The 12,077-nt window shown below is 40.7% G+C and overlaps 1 protein-coding gene across 15 annotated transcripts in view; it reads right to left on the reverse strand.

Moving 5' to 3' along the window:
* The window catches only part of UNC80 (unc-80 homolog, NALCN channel complex subunit), a 222,378-nt gene that overhangs the window by 19,473 nt on the left and 190,828 nt on the right, over positions 1–12,077 (reverse strand). For 14 of the 15 annotated variants that reach the window (XM_043445612.1, XM_043445611.1, XM_043445610.1 and 11 more), the window contains 7 exons: positions 10,691–10,814; positions 9,635–9,760; positions 8,259–8,382; positions 7,305–7,511; positions 3,154–3,338; positions 2,391–2,556; positions 485–664 (listed from right to left, as the gene is read on the reverse strand). In XM_043445612.1, coding sequence (XP_043301547.1) covers positions 485–664; positions 2,391–2,556; positions 3,154–3,338; positions 7,305–7,511; positions 8,259–8,382; positions 9,635–9,760; positions 10,691–10,814 — 1,112 coding nt within the window. The remainder of the gene's footprint in view (positions 1–484; positions 665–2,390; positions 2,557–3,153; positions 3,339–7,304; positions 7,512–8,258; positions 8,383–9,634; positions 9,761–10,690; positions 10,815–12,077) is intronic. The other variant, XM_043445619.1, reaches the window with a different exon arrangement.

Below are 12,077 nucleotides of genomic sequence, written 5' to 3' on the forward strand. Positions count from 1 at the left end.
GGCTCAGTTCCCTGACCAGGGATGGCACCCTCCTTGCCCCTACATTGGAAGTGCAAAGTCTTAACCACTGGACCACCGGGGAAGTCCCATGTTACCTAAGTGCTGATTGATCTTCTAAACAAGATTGGCCAGGAAAAAGGAGAATAAATGCTCCCCTTAGTTCCTTAACCACACTTTAAATGGGTTAGTGGAAAGGTTGAATGCATAAACTCAAAGAAAATTTAGGGGTCATTAAAGATTTACTTTTTGCCTAAAATCCTACCAAATGACCATGGATATCAAGGAATTTATAGAAAAGCAGGCATAAGAAATAAGGGGATCAGTCGCAATTCCATTTTAACTCCTCTTTGTAAAAATGACCAGGGGATCAGAACTGCAAAGGATCAGAAAGGCAGAAATCCACCCAAGTCCTCATTTGCATGGCCAAGCTGTGTCACACATGAGCCCCACCACCTCCCCACCCCAGATGCTGCAGGTGACCTACTTTCCTCATCCTCCTCATCAGTTCGACTCAAGGTGTCCTGGGAAGCCTGCTGGGACGGCTCACTGTCCTGCTCCCAGACAGTGCCAGTGCCGGTGTTGGAGCGGGACATGGTGGCCAGGCTCAGGCGGTAGGCAGACGTGGAAGTGCCCACGGTGCTGATGGACGTCTTTCCTTGGTAAGCTAGTGAGGTTGAGACCAAAGAAAACCCAGAGTGAGGATCTTTTTTGGACGGGGTGGAGGGGGGTGTAGTATGTAGCATGTGGGATTTTAGTTCCCTGACCAGGGATTGAACCTGTGCCCATGCATTGGAAGCCAGGAGTCTTAACCATTGGACCACCAGGGAAGTCCCAGGTGCTTGGAAGAAAATAAATGCTAGCTTCAAACTCTTCCTTCACAGCTTGTATTTTTTAAAAGAAAGGTCATTTAAATAGTATGTCCCAGACAGATGACCTTTAGGACAAAGGGCTTCTCTGGTGGCTCAGACGGTAAAGAGTCTGCCAGCAATGTGGGAGACCCAGGGTTCGATCCCTGGGTTGGGAAGATCGCCTGGAGAAGGAAATGGCAATCCACTCCAGCATTCTTGCCTGGGAAATCCCATGGATGGAGAAGCCTGGTGGGCTACAGTCCATAGGGTCACAAAGAGTCAGTCATGACTGAGCGACTTTCACATGCATACATAGCAAACAGAATTGAAAATGTTAAAAAAAAAAAAAAAAAGAGTCAGCCACTGATGTAATTGAATAGTTTTCTTGCAGGAGCATAACATCTCTAACAATAAAAAATGCTTTGATGTTGCAGCCTGTCTCATTGTTTTCCAGTTTCATTTTCCAAGGCTGGCTGAATGCAGATTCATTTTGAGCTGAATTATAGATATCAACTTGATCAATTTCACTGAGAAATGTACCTTATACCTGACACAAGCACACAGAAGTAATAGACATCCTGTCTGAAAGGAACCGCGCAAAATCAGAATATATAATTAATACTGTGTTCTTATTCCCCTTTTCTGGAGATTACAATAAAACACTCCCTTGATTCTTTGTCATATTATTTCATTAAAAAGCAGAACATTTGAATGGTCCTGTGCAGATTTCACCAAGATTGTATTTGACAAATTTTTTTTTTTTTTTAATTTTTGGTCTTTAATACATCGCCAACAATAGGTTTTAGAGACAAGAAGCCAAATGTATAAGAATATTCTACTTATAGGTGATGACTGCCCTCTAATGGCAGAAAATGATTTATTTTCCTTCCTTAGTAACCCGAAGTTAATATAATTACAAAAGTAAACAATGCATTCCCAAAGAAAATCTCTTGAATAATGTAAAGAAAGTAACTCCTAGCCCATCAGCTTTGATTCAACCCTCTCTCCCTCCAAGTCATGAAAAGTTAAAGACTTTATTATCAATCATACAGACCCAGTTTTAAGTCCTCTCACAGGTGTCATTGTCTTTTTTGTGAAAGTTATTTATCCTCTATTGAATCTTCACTTCTTCTTTTTATAAGTAGATTTTCAGTTACAATTTTGCAGGTATTTGTGTGGATTAAATGAGATAACATCTATGAAATAATCTACCATATAACAGATGCTCAATGAATGTAAGTCCCCTTTCCTTTTCAAAAGGGAAATAAAAGTATGAATTAAAGTAAGTTTTTCCTCCCAGCTAAGTCTTCAAGAAAAAGCTGAACTACTAAAATAAAGAATGAAAAATATATTAGAAAAGGAATAAAATTAAATTCTTATGATACCCCCTTGACTTGCATTGTTGACAAGGATGACAGGGTCACCAATACTAGTTGTACCAAAATGGCTAACTCACACTTGGTTCCAGAAAGAGCAGTGACCTATAAAAAGGAGCTTTCTTTGTTCTACTAGTCAAAGTCAAACCATCCCATGCATACTCACCCGATCCACTGTGAACTGCCTCTTTTAGAATTTTCAGTTCACTGTTGAACTCAGCAATGAGGGAGCTCTTACACAGAGGGCGTGGAATGAAACGCCGCTCTAGCTGGTCAGCGATGTGTTGTCGGGCAGAAAGCTCTTCATGGTTCTCTGCCGGTTGGGCCAGAAGCTGAAAGGAAGGCATAGATTTTCCAGTCCTCAGTTTTCCCATCTGTAAAATGGGCTAATAATTGTATTGATTTCATAGTTGGTGGTGAGGATTAAATAAAGTAATGCAAATGAGAATTGAACCCTGTTCTTAGAACAGTGCTTAGGAAGTGCTTAATCAATCCACTGCTTTGAATCATGGCCCCCAGACATCAGAAATCAGGCATGAAAAGAATAAAAAAGAGTAGATAAACATGGAGGGTCTCAGAGGAAAAGCATGCTTTAACTATCTCATTTTTTACATATTTATTTAAAATCAGGTCTCAATTATGCCACCAAAGACAAGTGATCATTCTTCAGATCATTCTATTGGATTAATCTTTTTTTTTTTCCTAGGGAGGGGGTAAGAGGGCAGAGGGCAATGTTTTAAGATATTAACTAAGCTCTTACTGTAAAGGTATTCCCCAGAGGGATACCTGTCTGGGCTGGTTTCTCATCAAGCGTGATCTTAACAGGTCCTCCTGACTAGCAATAGCATCTCCCCCAAGACTGCCTTAAATCTGGAGAACAGCAGGTCCACGGGGCTTGTTACTTCCCAGAGGAGGAGCACACAGCACACCTTGCACTGGATGAAGGGGCGCAGGAGCACGAAGATGGGGATGCGGGTCCGCACGATGAAGTCCAGGAAGTCCCACAAGGCCAGGCCCCCGACCTTCCGCAGGGCCATCTCCTTCACCTGGAGGCTCAGCCAGTACCACTGGCTTCCGAGCTGCCTCTCAAAGCAGACGAGGATCACCTTCAGCGCTTCACACCAGGAAAAGAGAAAACTGAGTCTGCACACTTGTGCCTCAGAGGAACCCTGCCCACATCCAGCTGCCTGCATCCTCAGCCCTCTTATGCATCAGACAATTTTCAAATATCTAAACTTTCTCCATGCTTCCAAAATCTTCAGTGTACTCCTGAGTGAGTGTTCTGATATAAAGACAGATATTTGTATAGTAAATATGTTTTGATTCTGATTAAGAGAACACATATATCTTCATTAAGTGCATTTAACTACCATTTTGGAAAATATACACTGAAGCAATTCATAGAACTGAAAGGGAAATGTGTTATAAACATGATACGTAGCTAATATTTTGCTTTCTAAAAGTTTTCTCATAGCGGCTTTATGGTAATACCAGCATACCATTCACATCCGAAGATAAAATATTTTCCTTTTTTTCCCTTTCAGCTTAGAAATAATATATCCTTGTCATTAGAAGTAAAATCAATCCATGCAGAAATGCATAAAGTTAAAAAAAAAAAAGAGTCCTTCCCCTTCCTGACCCTACTCTAAACTGCTCCCCAGAGTAAACAATAAAATGGGTTTGAGTAGATTCTTCCAGAAAAGACAACTCTATCCTTCCTCCCTTGCCTCTCGTCATGTCTATTACTAAACCCTATGGGATTTATTTTACAATATCTCTTTTCTTCCAGATTCTGGCAGCTTTGTTACAAACTACATTTTAAAATATATTTTTAGGAAGCAGATTTCTCAGCGTGTCAAGACAAACCAGAATACTGTAATGACATCAAAGATTATGGTGGGGGCTTCCTCTGCCACCCCAGCTCTCCCCCGAGGGTCTCCTGTGGGGCAAGCAAGGTAACCTGGGCCTTGTGCATCATGTATTAAGGCCCATCTCAGCATCTAGAAGACACATAGAAATCCAGCTCCTTAAAGGCCTCAGAAATCACCACTGCCATCTATTTCAGGCATTTCTAGGGGGAAACTAGGGTATATAACACAGGGAAAGATGTGGTAAGATTCTTCCTTCCCCATCTACTCACCTCTAGTCCTCTCCCTTGACGTTGCAAGCACATGAACAAAAAGTAGCATTCCTCTAATCCTACCCTGATCGTGGTGACACTTCTATTGTTGTGTGCCTGTGGGCCTTCTTTGGATTTTCTGCCTTCCTGCTTTCCGCCTTCACCAGCATCAGCCCAAAACAAGCAGAATGGCAGAGGGCTCAGGGATTCTGGTGATGGATGGATTTGATTTGAAATTTGGTCCTGCCACCAAACAGTGTGACTTTAGGTAAGTTACTTAACCTTTCTGAGCCTTCGTCATTGTCATTTAGTTGCTAAGTCACATCTGACTCTTGCAACCCCATGGACAGTGGCCTGCCAGGCTCTTCTGTCCATAGGATTCTCCAGGCAAGAATACTGGAGTGGGTTGCCATTTCCTTCTCCAAGGGATCTTCTCAGGTCTTAGCCTCTTACTAAAATGAGAACATTTATTTCTTTGAGCTGTTGTGAGAATTCAGAGTGATGATAATGTAAAGCTTAGAAAACAGTGCCCACTAAATGCTCAAAATAAAGGTAAAACTAAATTTAAAAGAGAAGTCCAGTAGCCCGGCCAAGTAACCAAAGAATCTGCCTTCATTAAAAAGGCAGAAAATGGAAAAAACAAACAACCCAATAAGAAAAAATGGGTAGAAGATCTAACTAGACATTTCTCCAAAGAAGACATGTGAATGACCAAAAGGCACATGAAAAGATGTTCAACATTGCAAACTATCAGAGAAATGCAGATCAACACTACAATGGGGTATTACCTTACACCAGTCAGAACGGCCATCATCAAAAAGTTTACAAATAATAAATGCTAGAGAGGGTGTGGAGAAAAGGAACCCTGCTATATTGCTGGTGGGAATGTAAACTGGTACAGCCATTATGGAGAACAGTATGGAGGTTCCTTAAAAAAAACAAAACAAAAATAGAGCTACTGAATGATCCTACAATCCCACTCCTGGGCAAATATCCAGAGAAAGACAATTAGAAAAGATACACACACCCCAATGTTCACTGCAGCACCATTTATAACAGCCAAGACATGGAAGCAACATAAATGTCAATCAACAGGTGAATAGATAAAGGAGATGTGGTATATTTATACAATAGGATATTACTTTGCCATAAAAAAGAATGAAATACGGCCATTTGCAGCAACCTGGATGGACCTAGCTACTGCTGCTGCTAAGTCGCTTCAGTCGTGTCCAACCCTGTGAGACCCCATAGATGGCAGCCAACCAGGCTCCCCCATCCCTGGGATTCTCCAGGCAAGAACACTGGAGTGGGTTGCCATTTCCTTCTCCAATGCATGAAAGTGAAAAGTGAAAGTGAAGTCACTCAGTCATGTCTGACTCTTCGCAACCCCATGGACTGTAGCCTACCAGGCTCCTCCGTCCATGGGATTTTCTAGGCAAGAGCACTGGAGTGGGTGCCATTGCCTTCTCTGGATGCACCTAGAGATGATCATATTAAATGAAGGAAGTCAGACAGAGAAAGACAAATATCATATAGTATCACTTTTATGTGAATCTAAAAAATGATACAAATGAACTTATATACAAAACAGAAATAGACCCACAGACATAGAAAACAAATTTACGGTGGCCAAAGGGAAAGAGGGAGAGGCGTAAATAAGGAGTTTGGGATGAACATACACACACTACTATATATAAAATAGATAACCTACAAGGAAGTACTATGTGACACAGGGAACTCTACTAGATATTTCATAATAACCTGTAAGGGAAAAGAATATGAAAGAAAATAGGTATCTCTATATGCAGAACTGAATCACTTTGCTATACACCTGAAACTAACATAATATTGTAAATCAAGTATAGTTCAATTAAGATAAAAGGCAGAAAGTGGACAGAACTGAAGGTAGTTACTTGTTAAGTGTTTCCTCCTATCCCTCTGTTCCATGTTAAGGCTTCTTTCTCCAACATCCTCTGCACAATCCCAAACCTCATGCAGGGCTCTGTCCTAGAGTCTGGATTTTATCAGAAACCTACATTCTCCTGCCCCTGGCAACAAAGTCCCATGCGTGGGCAGGCCCTGTGCAAATACAGCCTTGGCTTCTTTTTTCATTTTCATTGTCGATCATATCATTTTCAAATATATCCTTTATTATGCAGTCCAAACACCTGTACCCACTGCCCCACAACCCCCCACACACTCCAAACTCGAAGGACCTGTTTTTACCGTTCTGTCTGCCTTGGTGAACCGAAAAATGTCAGGCAAGATATTTTCAGCTTCCTCCTTTTGAGATTTTCTATGGCCAGTGCTCCTTAGCCTCAGTGCTGTGGCAGGGGTAGGGTAGCCTTTTCTCCCTGGCTTAGATAATTCTAGTCAAAGAGTAGCTTCTGGTATTTAATGAGTCAGAACCAAGTCATGGCAGTGGGGAGAGGTAACAGGAAAGCAGAAGTAGAGACTGATGCTTTGTACTTGCTGAAGTGGTTTCTTTAAAGACTCTCTGGATACAGGTCTTTTAAAATACTTTTTGAGTCAAGGAGGAACATAGCTAAGTAAGTAATATGTATACATACACACGTATATACATATTTTGTTGTTCAGCTGTTCAGTCGTGTCCGACTCTTTGCGGCCCCATGGACTGAAGCAAACAAGGCTTCCCTGTCCTTCACCATCTCCAGGAGTCTGCTCAAACTCATGCCCATTGAGTCGGCGACGCCATCCAACCATCCCATCCTCTGTCGCCCCCTTCTCCTCCTGCCCTCAATCTTTCCCAGTCCCAGGATCTTTTCCAATGAGTCAGCTCTTCACATCAGGTGGCCAAAGTATTGGAGCTTCAGCTTCGACATCAGTCCTTCCAATGTGTACATATACACATATATGTGTTTGTGTATACATCTCTATCTATACCTATATCTATTTTCTATTTTTATTTCTCTATTTATTGACAGAAAAAGAGGTACCCACCTAAGTATGCTGCTTGGCTGGTGGACTCTGCCAGCCCTTCCTTGCGCAGGTCTTTGCTTGCATCCCCTGGCGTGGAGCAGTGAGCAGGGGAGCTCTCCAACATAAAGTTCTTGCTCCTGGATGTGCTGATGACCCGCGGCGGAAGGAGCACGTTAATGACCGTCTGCAGCAGCAGCTGCACCTCGGGCTGTTCCAGCCACGGGCTGTCTGAGGGCAGAGTTTGGAAGGAGGAAGTGGGAATAAAAGCAAGTCACAAGGCAAACTTTCCACATGAGACACTGAAAAATTCAACTCTCTTTCCAATTCCAAACTAGAACATGCTAGAAATTTGAGTGTCTTCCCCACCAAGTACAGCTTCTCCTATGGACAGAAGTGGTGCTCCTGGTACTGGGTGTCTCCTCCGTGATCAGCACCAAAGGGTCCCTGTGCTTAGCCAAAGCTCCTGCTTACCATTTCAATCTCCTTTCTTTCTTTTTTTTTTTTCTGTTCAAATACTCATAACACACTACCTTTACATTTGAGATAAACTTTTCCTAAAAGAAAAAATCCCCCCAAAAGAAAGAGTAATGAAAACATATTGAAATTTAATGACAATGGCAGGATTTATGCTAAACCTAGTGTCCTTAGGTTATCAAGTCCATTTATCTGTCAATTCATATCATACTGTACTTCAGGTAGTCCCATTTTCATAATTGAAACAATGCTCTCTTGATTTTTGCTATCCTGAAATGATGTTAAATAGCGTGTGTCTTCTAAGAAGTGGAGCACAGAAAGTCTTGACCAAGGGCAGCTAAATTGAATGGAAAGAAAACCTGTATATCCTAAGATAACCCTGTTTAAATGATTCAGATTGAGTTTAATGATGGTCTCCATGGGAAAAGGAAGATATAACAGCCTGATACTTAAGAAAACACAGTAACAATAATAAATTTCTTTTAGTTAAATTAATCAGACCTTTGCTTCCAGATCCTACTGTGAGCACAAATGGGATGAGCAGATTTAAAAGCATCCCCTCCCTTCGCTCTTGATTGGTGAATGGGGAGATCACATGGCTTAAGGGGAAATCTTCTTTTAAAGCCTGTGCAGCAATAATAGAAAAAAAGATTAATTGACCCCCTCACCCATTCAGTCTGTTTGTTCTTACACAGCATGGTGGAGACGGGGACTCCCTGCCGACTGCACCTGCAAACTAGGAGTTCAATTGTCATCTGTGCAGCAGACAAGATTCACGCCAAATTGATACTTTACCATTTGCTCGATATAATTGAGAGCTATATACCTAAAAAACAGTAATATTTTGAGTATCAAATGAAAAATTTTAATACCTATCATTTGGTACAAAAACCCCACATTACCCCCTTCAATTTCTCCATGTGTCTATCCACCAATAAATATTTTAGTGACCAAAGAAAAAGAAGAAAAGGAGAACTTTCTGCCTGCTCCATTTGGGAGTTACTTAAAAGTCATCTGACCCCTGTATGAGAACTTCTTCCAGCCAGAAAGCAATAGACAATATAGAAAGAAACAATGATCTCTGTATACAGGTTGTTAAAATGTATCACTTTAGGGATGTCTCTGTATCCTTTCTGCATAGTAAACACAGCACTTGCTTAATCTCTTTTCCATAATCTACCTATTAGCTGGATGATGACCATCAAACTTGGTTTGTCAGATAAGGAATGGGTCAGTTATCCACTTGCCGCAATTGTATACTTTCCATTGGTCACAGAGTTTTCTGGTGATTTACCATTCTTTAAAATAGGTTACAAACAAATAAGCAGAGAAATTGAGATTCTACACTTTTCTTTTTTGGCTTGGGAATGATTGTTTTAATTTTAGGAACTAAAAGACCTGGGAGAAAAATGATAAAAGATGCCCATAATATTTAACCCACAATCATTAAAGAAAAGTAAGATATTCAAAGTCTAGTAATAACATTTGAAAATTTTTTTCATTGCAGTTATTTCTGCAAATAATTTAAAACCAGACTTTGAATATTACTCTTTTAATGAACAATTGTGAGCTGATTATCTGTGGACCATTATTTTCCTAAAGTTTTGGCACATGTTTTAAATGATAGAAGTGGTTCCTGAGGTTGTGGCAGGACTGCAATGACTCTGCTATTTTTGAAATCTCAAGAAGAATTACAGAAGCACAACTTTAGGATCAAGCTCAGGGCTGAAGCTCCAAACCTGCAAAAGTTTGGAGATGTTTACACTTCTGTTTCACAGATTTTGCCCAGCCTTTGCAGAAAGATAAAAGAGAACACCATGATCTGGTGCCTCAACCAGCAATGTAATGAGCGTGACAAACAGGTAAGGCAGTCACACCTGTATCTGCAATGCTACAAGCCGGACAACAGCTGTGCTGAAGGGCAGAGGTGGTGAGAGATAAGGGCTGAGATGAAGAAGGGGTAATCCATCAGCAACACTGGAGGGTCCTACCACTCCCATCACCTGAAATACAAACAGAGCACATGACCAGCCTTGACTATTGCAATTTCATGCAACTGTAGGAAGGGAGTCTCAGTCAATGATAATAATAAGTTGAAGGTTGGGCATGTTACTTTCAATCTGTTCGTGCTGCCTTCTTCTGAAGGCATGTAATATCTGGAGTCGGATCAAATGATCACACCGGATTTAGCCAAGGTTTTGTAGAATGCTGTTTATAACTAACTATGTAAATAATGAGAGATGAATCAAAAATTAGTCTAATCAGGAGACTGGACATACTTACTTGTGGACTCAAAGGAATGCAGTCAACATTCTTTGATGGAGTAAATACTGACAACAATGATGATGGCAAGAGCTCTATTTGCGCTAGGCATTCCAGCTACAGATTTATTGCTTAACTAGCTAAGCAGCAGATTCTATTCATGAAATGCTCTACCATGGTTTCCACATTGTACAAAACCTTGTCAAGATCAGACTCTAGATATTACATAAATGATATAAGTTTTGTTTTGTTTTTTCTTTTCACATAAATCCTAGACTGGCCAACTCATAGTGTCATTTTGCACTAAAAAAAAAAAAAATCCTCTTTGCCCTTTAAACTCCCCCACCCCAAACTACCTCAACTTCTAGCCAATCGTACAGTCTCCCACCACCCCAGTCTCCAACTGGCAGCCCTCAACTCTCAGCGCAACTTGAAGAGGTCAATTGTCAAAGTAGCACGTGGGAAGCAGCACACGAAAACCCCACCTGTGTAGGGATCTCCCCACGCACCACCTTGAAATGTACCTCACTATTTTCAGAGTCACCTGAGCCATCTGTTTTCATGGGTAGGTATGTAGGTAGGTAGGTTGACCTGTAAGTCTTCAGCTCAGAGAAGTCAATAGCAGAGTTAAATTTTGTAAAGTTTCATAACATTGCCACTTGGCTACTCACCAGATTGACACAGACATTGATCAGTGACCTAAGGTGAGGCAGGAAGGATATGATTGGCTGCCTCTGAAGTGTCAAACAAACCCCTTCAATCAAATTGCTGGCAGGCTCCCACTCAACCTGTCGCCTGGAATACAATATAGGAGCCATTAGCAGTGTGGCTCCCTTCTGGAGACTGCCTGAAACAAGCGAATGAGACAGTGATTCTGATGCCACCTAAGACAGGATGGGTGTCTGAGACAACAAAGCGCTTCACAAGGGATGACGTTTACCCATATTCCAAAAGCACAGAGCACAGAGGGAACACGCAGCTGAGGCACTCCTGCCCCACCGACTAACGAGACAAAATCTATTGAAGAAAAAACAGAGATGACGGATGAGTGGCCTTTCAAGTTTCCGGGTTTTAGCTTTGAGAAAGGGTATGAGACTACCATTATAGGAAACCTACTGTAGGAGTCACTCCTCACAACAGAAGTAATCTACTATAGGCTGTGTTTCTATAATGCTTTCTTTTTTTAAATCAGATTACAGTTGATTTCATAAGCTTTTATACCAGACTATAACTAATTAGACTTACATGACTTCACTCCTGCCAAAAAGAAGACATTAGAGGAAAACAGTCTATTTAAAAAGTGTTCTTTCTTGACCTTCTAAAAAATGATGCTTTGAGAGTACTTTCTGTGGTAGTAAATATGGCAGTATACATAGCTCAATTAGATGAGCATGAGATTTTCTGTAATAAAAGACAATCTGGTCTGTAATTGTCTCAGGACCAAAGAGTCATTTCTATGGTCCCCTAAATAAACAGGTTGGGCTTTACTCAGATCAATGCTATTTCCAAATATTATCCTGGAAATACTTTCTAAGCTTACATTGCCTACCAGATTGAAATCACTATAATAATAAAACAGGAATGTTCATACATGAGGATATGTTGACATCCCTGTCGCACAAGTAACCCACAGGTCAGGTTCAGTCAACACTTCTCTTGTTGAACTCAGATCACCTGAAGAAATTTAATCCAAGGCAACCCCAAATTCACACACTGTACCCCAAGAAAATTGCCTATTATTATTAACTAAGTCTACATATTAATCCAAAAGTCTACTTTTAGGAAGCTGCTATTCTTCATAACACGTTTAATTATATGACAAGTGAGGTGCTTATGGAGGTGTTAACATCTTTAGATGAAAAGTTATTTTTACACATCTTTCCAAATAATAAAAATAAATGGGGAAAAAAAAGCTATTTTTATACATCTTTGTAAGATGTATAAAACTTTGGTCATTTGCCAGTAAGGACAAGTGTTCTACTGGGACTATTAAAGAAAATAGGAGTGTTTTAAGGATAGGCATTTCTATGTTACTAAAATAACCTTGAAATCATGTAT

Source organism: Cervus canadensis, chromosome 24, assembly GCF_019320065.1.
Source record: "Cervus canadensis isolate Bull #8, Minnesota chromosome 24, ASM1932006v1, whole genome shotgun sequence".
NCBI lineage: Eukaryota > Metazoa > Chordata > Mammalia > Artiodactyla > Cervidae > Cervus > Cervus canadensis.